Source organism: Prionailurus bengalensis, chromosome D4, assembly GCF_016509475.1.
Source record: "Prionailurus bengalensis isolate Pbe53 chromosome D4, Fcat_Pben_1.1_paternal_pri, whole genome shotgun sequence".
Classification (NCBI taxonomy): Eukaryota; Metazoa; Chordata; class Mammalia; order Carnivora; family Felidae; genus Prionailurus; species Prionailurus bengalensis.
The window spans coordinates 82,263,324-82,275,515 of record NC_057359.1 but is presented as its reverse complement, the minus strand read 5'-3'; the positions used below and the strand labels follow the sequence as shown (position 1 = coordinate 82,275,515).

Sequence of the window (12,192 nt, the reverse complement as noted above, 5' to 3'; positions counted from 1 at the left end):
ACCAGAAATTGTTAGTTGGGTCAGTTACTTCCAGGAGAACCTGTTGACTGAAGGGTAGAGCTGCTGCTTTTCAGAATTGGTTCAGACATAACTTCATTTGGCAAATACCTGACGCCTACTCAGTGCCAGATTTAGGGAATGCGGAGATCATAAATCACTGTCCTAAATACCTCCGATCAGATGGGTCACAGATTTCATTACAGGTATGATAATTGCAATAATGAAGGCGGCCAAAGGGTTTACAGGCTCCCAACGGGGAGCCAACTAATTCAAGGGCAGTTCAGGATGGCTTCAGGGATGACGTGATTTATGAACAAGATTTTGAAGGATGATAGGGAGGAGGATGGATAGGGCACGTGGGAGGAAGCAGCCCCAAGAGTTAAGATACAAGGCCTGGGTTCGACCAGAACTGGTGGGTGGGGAACGGGGACACGCGAAGGATTGGTAAAGTGAGATCCAGAGGTGGGAGTCAGATCCTGATGGTCATTAGCTAGGCAATCTCGAATGTTGATCCCCATGGCAGTCTCCTCTCCTCTCCTCTGCCACCTTTGAAATTGTAGAAGGCCGAGTGAGGAAAACCCGGCCCGGCCCGGCCCGGCCCGTAACAGCCCATGAGGGCCTCCCAACGGTTCCGGCGCAGATTATTCCGAATAGGTGCGGTGTACCCCAGTTCACAACCCGTCTGCGTGCGATACGGACATTGGGGAGAACTCACGAAGGGGAACGGCTCGCGTGCCGAAACTGGGGCAGGAGAGATGGGATTTGCCGGAATTCGGGTGCCTCTCTGTCATTCCAGGAGCGGGGGGAGTGAGGAAGGGAGACTGTCTCAGGATGTCCTTCCGGGACGCCAGCCCACCCCAGTGAGGAGCGGAGCTAGTTGACACCGGATGTGTTTCCTCCCAGGCTAAGTCCACCTTCCGGCCTAGGCCGCCGCTGCTGCGGAAAGCTGCTTTCTGGCTCTCTGAGTCGGTGAGTTAGCGCGATCGGGACGGGCCGGTGGGAAGCCTGAAGAGGGCGAGGTGGAGGAGGAAGGCCCCTAAGCGCGGGCGGGGATGTTGGACTGGTGCTACAACCCTTTGGGCGACAGGGCCTACGGTCTTGGCGGGCTTAGCTCGGGAAGAACCCGTGTGTGGCGAGCTGCAGGATCTTCCAGGCCAGCTGGGGTCCGGGTCGGTTCAACAGATGTTCCCTCAGCAGCGCCTGTTCTGTGCCGGCCCCTGCGTTCGCTGCGGGAACTCAGATGAACCAGGCACCTTTTCGTGGTGCTTTTCGGAGGAACTGACTGTTGGGGAGACCGAAGGAGGAGTCAACAGCGGTCTTAAGTGATTTGGGGGCTTAAAGGAGCCACATCACTAGCCGAAAAGAGGACCTGGAAGCGCAAACATAACATGTGCAAAAGTGTATTCGGGTCTTCTTGTCTGGGCAGTGGTGAAAATCTCAATATGGAAGGAGCTCAGATGAAAAATCGAGAAAAGATAACGCCTTAAAGATGGTTAGGACCAAATCGTGAATGATCTTCTATCTGCTAAAAAGAGTAGGCTGTTCTGGAGGTAGAGGAGAACAATGGAGAATTTAAAGTAGAAGAGAGTAAAAAAAAAAAAAAATTTTTAAAAGATGTTAGTTCTGGTGGCACTGAGGAGGCTGGGAATATGGGAGAGTGTGGTATCAAGGAGACCTGTTGAAAGACCTTGCAGTGGTCCCCCCGGGGAACAGAACGAGGACCTGCAGTACTGACGGGGAATAGGAGGCTTGGAGATTACATTAAGGTTTCTAATGTGGGAGACTATGTTAAGTCCTCTTACTCCTAGGTATTAACAGTGTCCTGGACCACAATATAGATAAAATTTAGCCAAGAAGAAAAACAGAAACTGTTAAGTACAACTCCGTATAATAAGTACTGTAACAAAAATATGAAAAGTGTGTTAAGAGATCATAGAGAAATGCGTTCTAATTTTCTGGGTTGTGAGACGGTGGCATAGGTTTCACTCTTCGTACTCAGATTAGAATTTGAGTCTTCTTTTACCCAATCTAGGTTTGGGATTTGTGTTTGTTTTTACCATCACAGTGTAGGAAAGCATTTCCTATCTTTACATCAATGTTTGTGTTTTATTTTGCTTAGATTGTGACCATGGCTGCTGAATCCGATGTCCTGCATTTCCAGTTTGAACAGCAAGGAGATGTAGTCTTGCAGAAAATGAATCTCTTGAGACAGCAGAATTTATTTTGTGATGTGTCAATTTATATTAATGACACCGAGTTCCAGGGGCACAAGGTGATTTTAGCTGCTTGCTCCACTTTCATGAGAGATCAGTTTTTACTTACGCAGTCAAAACATGTCAGAATCACCATCTTGCAGAGTGCAGAAGTTGGCAGAAAACTGTTGCTGTCTTGCTATACGGGAGCACTTGAAGTTAAAAGGAAAGAGCTTTTGAAATATTTGACTGCTGCTAGTTACCTGCAGATGGTTCACATTGTGGAAAAGTGCACAGAAGCTTTGTCAAAGTATCTGGAAATTGATCTTTCTATGAAAAATAACAATCAGCATACCGACCTGTGTCAGTCCTCTGATCCAGATGTTAAAAATGAAGAAGAAAATTCAGATAAAGACTGTGAGATAATTGAAATTTCAGAAGACAGTCCCATAAACGTAGATTTTCACGTAAAAGAAGAAGAAAGCAATGTTTTACAGTCTACAGCAGAGTTGACATCAGAGAGGAAGGAAGTGAAGTCACCAGAGCTGTCTTCAGTAGATATTGGTTTTAAAGATAACGAAATTTGTATCCTCCATGTGGAATCTATCAGTACTGCCGGTGTAGAAAGTGAGCAGTTTTCACAGCCTTGTACCTCTTCAAAAGCAACCATGTATTTCTCTGAAACACAGCATTCACTGATCAATTCTACAGTTGAGAGCAGAGTGGCAGAAGTTCCTGGGAATCAAGATCAGAGCTTATTCTGTGAGAATACTGAAGGAAGTCATGGTACAGTGAATGAGATTCAGAACCTGGAGGATGCTTATTCACTGAGGCACCAGTGCCCCAGGTGTCCCCGAGGATTTCTTCACGTTGAAAACTATCTGCGCCACCTTAAGATGCATAAACTGTTCTTGTGCTTACAGTGCGGGAAAACATTTACACAGAAGAAAAATCTCAACCGGCACATTCGAGGGCACATGGGCATACGGCCCTTTCAGTGCACTGTGTGCTTGAAGACCTTTACTGCCAAAAGCACACTTCAGGACCACTTGAACATACACAGTGGAGATCGCCCATACAAATGCCACTGTTGTGACATGGATTTCAAGCACAAATCTGCCCTCAAAAAGCACTTAACCTCTGTCCATGGCAGAAGTAGTAGTGAAAAACTACCCAGGCATGATCTCAAAAGGCAAAATCTACTATAATTAGAACCACACCTTGCTGTGTAAGCCTTGTATTGTTCTGTTAGGCAAGTTTTTCTATAGAAATGCAGCAGTATAGTTATACTGCATTCCCCTCCTCCCCCACCTTTGGGTCTTAATTTTGGTCTGCCTACACGTGTTATTCTTTCTGAACTTCTACGAACAGTTCCAAAGTGTGGGAGACATGATAAAGCTAATGGGATGCTGTCTTATCTCATGTATTATATGTAAGTCCCAGTGGTATAACTAGAGAAATAATGTTCCTGTCTTAAATATTCTTGATTCCAGTGACAGAGGATCCAGCAGTATTTCTAGGTTCTAATTTTGAGTCTCTAGATAAATGATACAAATGTAAAATCCCAACCATATAAAAATTTTTAGGAATTAGGATAACAGGAAGAGAAAATAACTTAAAAAAAACCGCTATGATCCATTATTAGTTCTTTGTAGAACTGGTGAAATATAGATATATATATATACACACATATACATATATGTGTGTGTGTATCTATATATATATTTACAAACTACTGTTGGATTCTTAACTAAGTACCAAGGTACTTGTTTTAAACTGTAAGGGAACACACTTCAAATTCACTTGGGAGTAGCGGAATTTCCTTGTATGTGGGCTAATCTTAAAACGATGTTTCCATGACTTGTTAGTATACATAATTTAGAAGTGATTAATTGGGCCCAGGTTTCTCAATTTTATTTAACAGAGTTGTATTTAGTAATTTTATGACCAGTGAAATTATACCATTGGCATGAAACTCTGAAAAATTTCTTTTAGAAATTCCAATTTTGGGGCACCTGGGTGGCTTAGTCAGTTAAACATCTGACTTCAACCCAGGCCATGATCTCATAGTTTGTGAGTTCAAGCCCCACTTTGGGCTCTGTGCTGACAGCTTGGGGCCTGGCCCCTGCTTCAGATTCTATGTCTCCCTCTCTCTGTTCCTCTCCCAGCTGTGCTCGGTCTCTCTCTAAAAAATAAACATTAAAGAAAAAAATCCCAACTTACCAAAGATATTCTTTCTATTCTTCTTTCTTTCCTTTTTAAAATTTATTTTATATTCTAGTTAACATGTAGTAAAACTGACCTTTGTTTTTGGTCTACATGTCCATGAATTTTAATTCATGTAAATTTGTGCAACCACCACTGCAATCAGGATACAGAACATTCCATCATCCCTAAAAACTCCCTTATGATGCCCCTTTGTAGTCAACTCCTCCACCTGTCTCTAAATCCTGGCAATAGTTCTCCATTGTGTAATTTTGCTTTTTGTGGATTGTCAGAATGGAATCTTCTGGTGTTCCCTTGTGAGATGATTTTTTCACCAAACAGAATGACTTTGAGAGTCATCCACTTTGTGTGTATTTTAATAATTTATTCCGTTTTTACTTTATTTTTTTTTGAAAACTTATTTTTCATGTTTATTTATTTTGAGAGAGAGAACACGAGCAGGGGAGGGGCAGAGAGAGAGAGAGAGAGAGAATCCAAAGAAGCCTCCTCACTGTCAGTGCAGAGCCTGACACGGGGCTCAATCCCACAAACTGCGAGATCATGACCTGAGCCGAAATCAAGAGCCGGGCAGTCAACCAACTGAGCCACCCAGGCACCCTTCCCTTTTTCACTTTAAGTTGGCCATATATATTATGTTGTTGTCACTAGATGAATAGTTTAAACATGGCTAGCTATTAGTGTTCTCTTAATTAGTAATAACTTCATGTATATTAATGCATTTTTCATTTACCACAAGTTGACAAAAATCCTAACCATCCCTAGAGTTTCTGTATTTCCAGAAATGAGCCAAAAGCAAAACCATGACTGTATGATTATTTTAGTGAAAGTAATATTTTTTATTGTGTTATGAGCCATTGCTCTCTACTCTCCCTGTGTACAAATAACACGAGACTTTTAATTGTCATAACAAAGATTAAAATCTATTGCAGGGAAAATCATACTCTCTAAAATGCAGGAACTACTTTTAGTAAAGAAGCCTGACTGGATACATCTTACTTTCAAAATGTTCTATTCCTCCTGTACTCGCCTCAACTTTATGTAGAATTTCTGCTATCTCTAGGTTCTGTTGAAGCTCTTCCACATTTGAAAATGTAATATACTTTGTACCATTTATAAGAATTTTGTGATTGATCACATGTTGATTGTTACAAATGTTAAATATCCTTTTTTGTGATATTTTTGGGAAAAATATATTCTCCACAGAATTTAACTCTGGGAGAGACTTTAAAGAGTCCAGCTCTCATCTTTGGTAAGAAAACCAACTTCATATCCCTTCCCCCATGTCCTTCTTAGTGACATTGGACAGGTCACTTCTCTATCAGTTTTTCTTAAACTTATATATAAAACAATAAATTTCAACTTGGTAATTTCTAAAATCATTTCCAGGTCTAAAGTTCTCATGATTTTATAGTTAAATCTTCCTGAGTTCCTAAGAACAGAGAAGAGGGGAAAGCAAGAGAGGAGAGTTTTGTGTCTTTATGAATGTTGCTATTTGAGTACTACTTTGGAGACAGAATTTTTCTAAACTAAGTAGTGTTTTTCTTTCACTGGAGAACATGATAGTACAACATTTAATTTTCTTTCCCATTTGACCATTTGTAGGTATGAAAACATTTTTCTTTCAGAAATAGTTTGTGATTGAAGTACTTTTCTTATGTTGCTTCCTCGGATGAAATTTTGTGGGGGAGGGATGGAGATGGGAGGGAAGGGTAAAAGAATAGTAATAAACTGTTTTTTTAGGAATTGGTATCTACTATCTTTGCTGTTTGAAAAAAAATTATGGTTGAACTATGTTTAAGTTTTATGTGTGCCTTGTAAGATTCTTGTGACATTTTTGGTAAGCACTTTGAGATATTTGCTTGGGGGGAAGGGTTGTTTTGTGAAAGTGATGGTTGTTATTTATTTTTATTTATTCCTGTCCAGTAGCACACAGTGATCTCAGAACATTCCTAGAGAGTGTCTGTTTGCATGATGTATATAAACAATTCCAGGAAAATAGAATCTTTTGAAAAATGCAGGTATGGCAAAGTAAAGTGTTGAATTTATTCATTTAAAACATTCACTTTTAGTTGTTTGTGTTTCTGATATGATGGGGAAAGATACAACATGTTTGAGTTCAGCCTCTTCATTTACTGCATTAATGTATAAAGGATCTTGGAAAGGTAGGTTGTTACTTTGGTATAAGAGAAAATCCTTGCTGTTTTTCCTTGGATGTAACTATTCTATATGTTTACATAAGAAAAAAATAAACTGGAGATAGGAATGGAGAACTTTGTGTTTTGTCTACATCTGTGAATTTTATGGAATGAAACTATTTCTTCTGGCTGTTCATTCGCTCCACAAATATTTATGGAATCCTTACAGTAGTACTAGAAGTTAGATATACAGACAAAAATCCCTGGTCTCATGAAGCTTGTATTTTAGTGGAGGGAGAAAGACAGTAAACAAGTAAAATCAATGTATATCAGATTTTGAAAACAGACTTGGAGGAAATGAAGCAGGGATAGGGAGTGCCAGGGAACAGAAATTGGGATTGTAATATTAAATATAATAGTTAGGTCACCCGTGAAAATATTAGCAAAGTGTCATATACACTGGCCAGTAAAATGAAAAGCATACATATATATGCTTCCATTACTATCTAGTTAAATGGAAAATAGTGGAACAAATGAACCATTATTGAGAACCTTACTCTTGGATTAGCATTTATGTCATAGGAGAGAATGAAAGGATACAAATGCATGGGAGAAAAGTCTTTCGCCAACAAATATTTTTTGAAAAACACTTTTGTTTCCCTGACATTATGGCAGTATAATAGTAATAACCATATATATACACATACATATTAAGTTTATTACAGCTTGTAAACTACATGTTCATATGTCTAAATTTGTACTGGATTTACTTTCACGCATGCCTTTGTTGGACATATGTTTTCACATTGGAAAATGACTTCAGTTTAATCACAGTTTGTGGCCAATTTTTTAATCTGTGTTTTTCAGTTTCTCAGTAACAAAGAGTACATAGTATCAGTTTTTTAGGATTATTTTGATGAATAAACTATAAAAACGAAAATAAATGGTAAAAATGAAATATTTATTACTTAACACAGGACCTGGCACATGGTAAGCAGTCCATAAAGTCGAATTCCCTTATTTCTAATACTAGTCTGTTTCTTCTTCTAGAAAAACAATAGGAATTTAACCTTCACAGCTTGCTGTGAAAAATCCTTAAACAAATATTTATTGAGACATTAATGCCAGAATTTGTGCTTGAATTTTGATCTCTGCCAGCTTGTGAAGAACTCTCTGTAATAGATATCTGTTAGTGCCTGGCAAGCAAATGCTGGTTTTTTTGTTGTTTTGGTTTTTTTTTAATAGGGAGATTGTCAAATATGTGGAAGGATTGGGGGAATGAGTCAGTGTATAATTATGGTCGAGTTCATATAATATAGATGTATCAGATTATGCTCAATGGAGACCACTTTTTTCATGAGGGGAGTCAGACACTGCCTCACAGCAGTGTTAAAGGCTAGCTCAAGGCGCTGATGAAGGTGCAGGGAGTTTCCCATCAACCCTTTCGGCTCGACTAGGCCTCCTAACAGCACCTCCCACAGTGCTCCGGGGCTCCCTAGTCACGTGACGGGGGTGGTTCGTCTCGGCCAGAGGGAAGCTGATGCGCAGTCCAGGTGGCGGGGGGTACTACTCCTCCCTTCCACCTCCCTAACGCCCTGTCCTGCGTGATCTCGCGTGAAAGGGGGAGTATCTTCTCGCGAGATCTAGGTCGGGATCCCTCCAGGACCGCCTCCTTGGAGAGGAGGAGGAGGAGGAGGCGGAGGCGGAGGGAGGAGGAGGAGGCCCCGTCGCGGCCTCCGCCGCCGCCAACGGGGCTGTCCCTGTAGCTCCCGATGGAGTTTGAGGTCGTGAAACCGCCGCCGAGCTCTGCCCCGGCGAGACGAGGCGCCTCCGTCGCCAAGCCGCGCCGTCGCGGGGCTCCCGGGAGCGGCCCTTAGCGACCCCGCCCGGGCCCCCACAGGTAGGGCGGGGGCGGGCACGATGCGGCTCGGGCCCTAGCTTGGGTCCCTAAGTCCCCGGCGGTCGGGCGGGAGACCGGTCGCAGCCCGGGGCCTGTGTGCTGTCGTCGTCGGTGCCCCGAGGGTTGGGAACTGAGGGCCGCACCTGACACTCGGACCGGGCCCGGAGTCCGGGGCCTGCGGAGGCCCCTTTCCCTGGTAGGGCTTTTTCAATACCGAGCGCCCGGCGCAAATGGCCACCTCCCTTCGACACCGGCCGAGGGGAACCCACTGACCCCTAAGGAACCCACCCAAGCAAAGGCCAGGGTTCTCTCTCCCTTTTCTACACCACTTAGCAAGAGGGGTTTTGGAGGAGGACCTCGAAACCAAGTCCTCTCCTAGCTTTTCGGCTTTCTGTCTTGGGGCTTCCTGAGATCTCAGCGCAGGGATGGTGGAGGCGATCTGAGTGGTAAATAGGGACCACGGCCAAACAATGCCCTGAGAGAGCTTAACCTCCTGGGAGGGAGATAGCCGGACCAGAGTGGTTGCACAGTGGCTGTGACGGTCCTATGGCATGAAATACGGCCAGAGAATTTTGCTATGGCTTTCTTCTTTCCCTGTTTCATTTTTCCTTCTTGGGGAAGCCTCTTAAGGAGACTCTTCCACCATCTTAGAAGAATGGTAGAAAGCATCTTTGTTTCTCAGAAGCAGCTCTACTTTTCTCTGCTCTTAGCTTTCAGGAAGGGAGAAGATGAGAGTAGCTGTCATTTCCATCCTTCTCATCACAGAGGAGTGTAAGATACTGGCATGTAGAACCTTGACACCACAATAGTCTCAAGTAATCACTGACATGAAGTAGATCTAATCTTGTGATTCCCAGCCCGTTTTATTTTTTAAATAACCCCCTGGTTCCGTTCTTTTAGTTCCTACTCTCCCCTTACCTGGGTCCCTTCTTTTTAATTCCTACTCTCCCCCAAACCGCTGTGATGAGAATGACTTTTTATTCCAAATAAAGTGTTTAAGTAGTCTCTTTTCCATTTTTGCATTAGTCAAACTATTAAGTTCCAATAGGAACTTTTGATTAACCTGATTGCTGATGTTGCTATGCTGCACTGATATAATATCACCCAAAAGCAAAGAAACGAATGTTTTAGTTAGTCTGTGCAGCTTTTTTCTCGTTAAATTTGCAAATTTAGTTAAGGCTTCTTCAAACATTAAGAAAAGTTCATGGATTCTGCCATTATTATCTTTTTTTTTTAATCTATCTAAAAAGCTACACCACTTTTCTAGCATCTCTTTCTTGTGTTGTTTACTTCCACATTTGATTTTTTAAGAAGTAGAGGCCATAAATCCTGTCAAAGACCATTTTTAAATGTTGCTATTTTTGTTAATTTGGAGATTGATGTTTCCCAAATTTTAGAGTTTGGAAAATTGCTAGGACAAAATATGTTAAATGTATATTCCAAACATGTTAGAAAAAGCAGATGTTAAAATTCAAATTGCCTCCTATTCTTTGAAGATTTAATTACAGTCCTGTTCATTAGTGGATCCTTTGAGTTCCTCCTGATCTGTTATTACTGTTGTGTTGACCCGACATATATGACTTATGTCCTTTGTTCATATGTTTTCATTATTTCACTTTCTGCTTTTGCAGTTTGCTGTATCTTCCAGTTTGAAAAAGCTAACAAAAATTCTTTTGGGGGGGGGAGCATTTTTTTTTAACACAAAATTTTATATTGAGAAATAGAACTTCAACAACATTGTATGCAGTGTCTAAGAATGATAAATAAACTTATAGCAAGACTTTATTATAGTAAGCACTTATTGTTTTGGTTGGACTGTGTTGAAGTTTCACTTTCTAGTTATGGAAAAAGGAAGCATGTGGTAAAATAAAGCTAGCTGAAAATTAAGAGTAATGTTTTGCATCCTGCCTCATAAACGTTGTAAGGCACATCATTATGTTCCTTGGGTTTTCTAGTTTGATGAAAAGTTCTTAAGAGTAGTTGTGACTTTCACCTCAAATTCTGAATAAAAGTTAGTTTTGAGTATTATTTTATAATTTTAAGTACTCTAGAGTTGCATCGTCCAGTACAAGCCAATAGCCACATGTGACAGTTGAGCACTTGCAAGGTGGCTAGTGTGAATTGAGATGTGGTGTAAATGTAAAATAAACTATGCACCACATTTCAAAGACTTAGTACAAAAAAAAAGAATTTAAACTATCTTAGTAATTTTTTACATTAATTACATGTTGAAATGATATTTTGGATAAATTGGGCTAAATTATATTATTAAAATTGATTTCATGTGTTTTTTCCTTTTTTAATATGACAACTAGAAAACTTTAAATTACTTGCAGCTCACATTGTGTTTCTGTTAGCACTGTTTAAAGCATCACTGCTCTTCTGAGAAATAAATTATCCGAATCAAAGTAGACACATGAAAACCAAAAATTTCCTGACAGAATATCATCTTGCAATCAGAATAATCAAAAAGGCTAATAAGGACTTTGGTAATCTGAAGGGTAAAGTTATCCAGTGGCCATTATTTGATAGGCAGAAGTGAGTAAGTTCTGTCTCAAAGATATTGTTTGTCTTGTCATTGCTAATGCAAAACTTTATTGGTTATATTAATTAAAATAGAAAATTATCCCATTAGTGTTCTATTAGAAGACACAGAAAGTTAAATCTCATACTGATTAACAAACTGAGTTCAACCTCATAGTGGATTTAAGAGGAAAAAAAAAACAACTTGAGTCCTATAGCTTTCTTAATTTATACTAAAGTCATTTATATTAGTAGTCTTTAAAATTGTACCTCAGTTCCTTTTTCTCTAGTGCTTTTAGTATGTTTGCTGAGTTTTAGAGCGTGCACATTATTTCCATTGGCTTTGTTTGCTTGTTTTATAGGTTAAGGTCTCAATTGTACCTAAAATGCTTTAAATATAATTTTTGAAGTCCAAAACTAATTATTTGTAAGGTTTCTGAATTGAGAAGTACTCTTCGGTACTTTTCATTTCAGTAGCTTAAACTTCTCATATGAGTAAACTGAAATGAAAACAATGAATGTCTTAATTAACAGACTTGAGCCCTAATGTTCATGTGTTTATGAAGAGAATTGTAAAATACTAGATATTTTTTATTATACAATACTGAAAGAAGCATAAACTTTATTCTGGCATTTTAAAATCTGGAGACATAGTCCAGAACTGGCTGCATAATATCATGGTAGACTAATAACAAAAAATGAAAGTACTTAGCTGGTATGCAGTTTGCTCTTAATAGAGCAATGTGCAATTTGTATCATATGAGAGATGTCTATTAATTACTCTTCCTATTTTACAAGTTAGTATTTATAACAAGGAACTTAGAGCTTGAAAAATTACTTAAGGAAAAATCTGTTTAAGGTCTACCTCTGATGTAGTGTTTCTTCTATGATTTATCATCTTTCTTCAAATTTACTAACTAGTAACTGAAATTAGTTAATACAAGTAATTTAATTAGAATGTTTTTCTTAAATAGTCTCTATGTATCTAGAGTTGTGGGTTTTTCATTTTTTAGTTGTGGGCTTTTTAATCCATTTTATCTCAGTTTGAGATGTTTTGGGAGTATCTTCAGGTTGGATACTTTACTTGACTATTAACTAAATGTTATTAGCAATTTACACATACATAGAATTAAGTAAATTACTATAGAATTATTAGTAAAAATTTAGAAGTTTTACGCATTGGTATGTATTCTTAGCTTGCCATGGCTCATGTAGA

The 12,192-nt window shown here is 39.8% G+C and overlaps 2 protein-coding genes across 5 annotated transcripts in view; both read left to right on the top strand.

Moving 5' to 3' along the window:
* Nucleotides 1-460: 460 nt before the first annotated feature.
* ZBTB6 (zinc finger and BTB domain containing 6) lies at nt 461-6,685 on the top strand. The gene is made up of 2 exons (XM_043566377.1): nt 461-969; nt 2,120-6,685. The coding sequence occupies exon 2, from the start codon at nt 2,129-2,131 to the stop codon at nt 3,398-3,400; it is 1,272 nt and encodes a 423-aa protein (XP_043422312.1). The 5' UTR covers nt 461-969; nt 2,120-2,128; the 3' UTR covers nt 3,401-6,685.
* A 1,534-nt stretch (nt 6,686-8,219) lies between these two features.
* Nucleotides 8,220-12,192, top strand: part of RC3H2 (ring finger and CCCH-type domains 2) — a 52,763-nt gene continuing 48,790 nt past the window's right edge. For all 4 annotated transcript variants that reach the window (XM_043566847.1, XM_043566846.1, XM_043566845.1 and 1 more), the window contains exon 1: nt 8,220-8,453. The gene's annotated coding sequence lies outside the window, so the exon portion shown is untranslated. The remainder of the gene's footprint in view (nt 8,454-12,192) is intronic.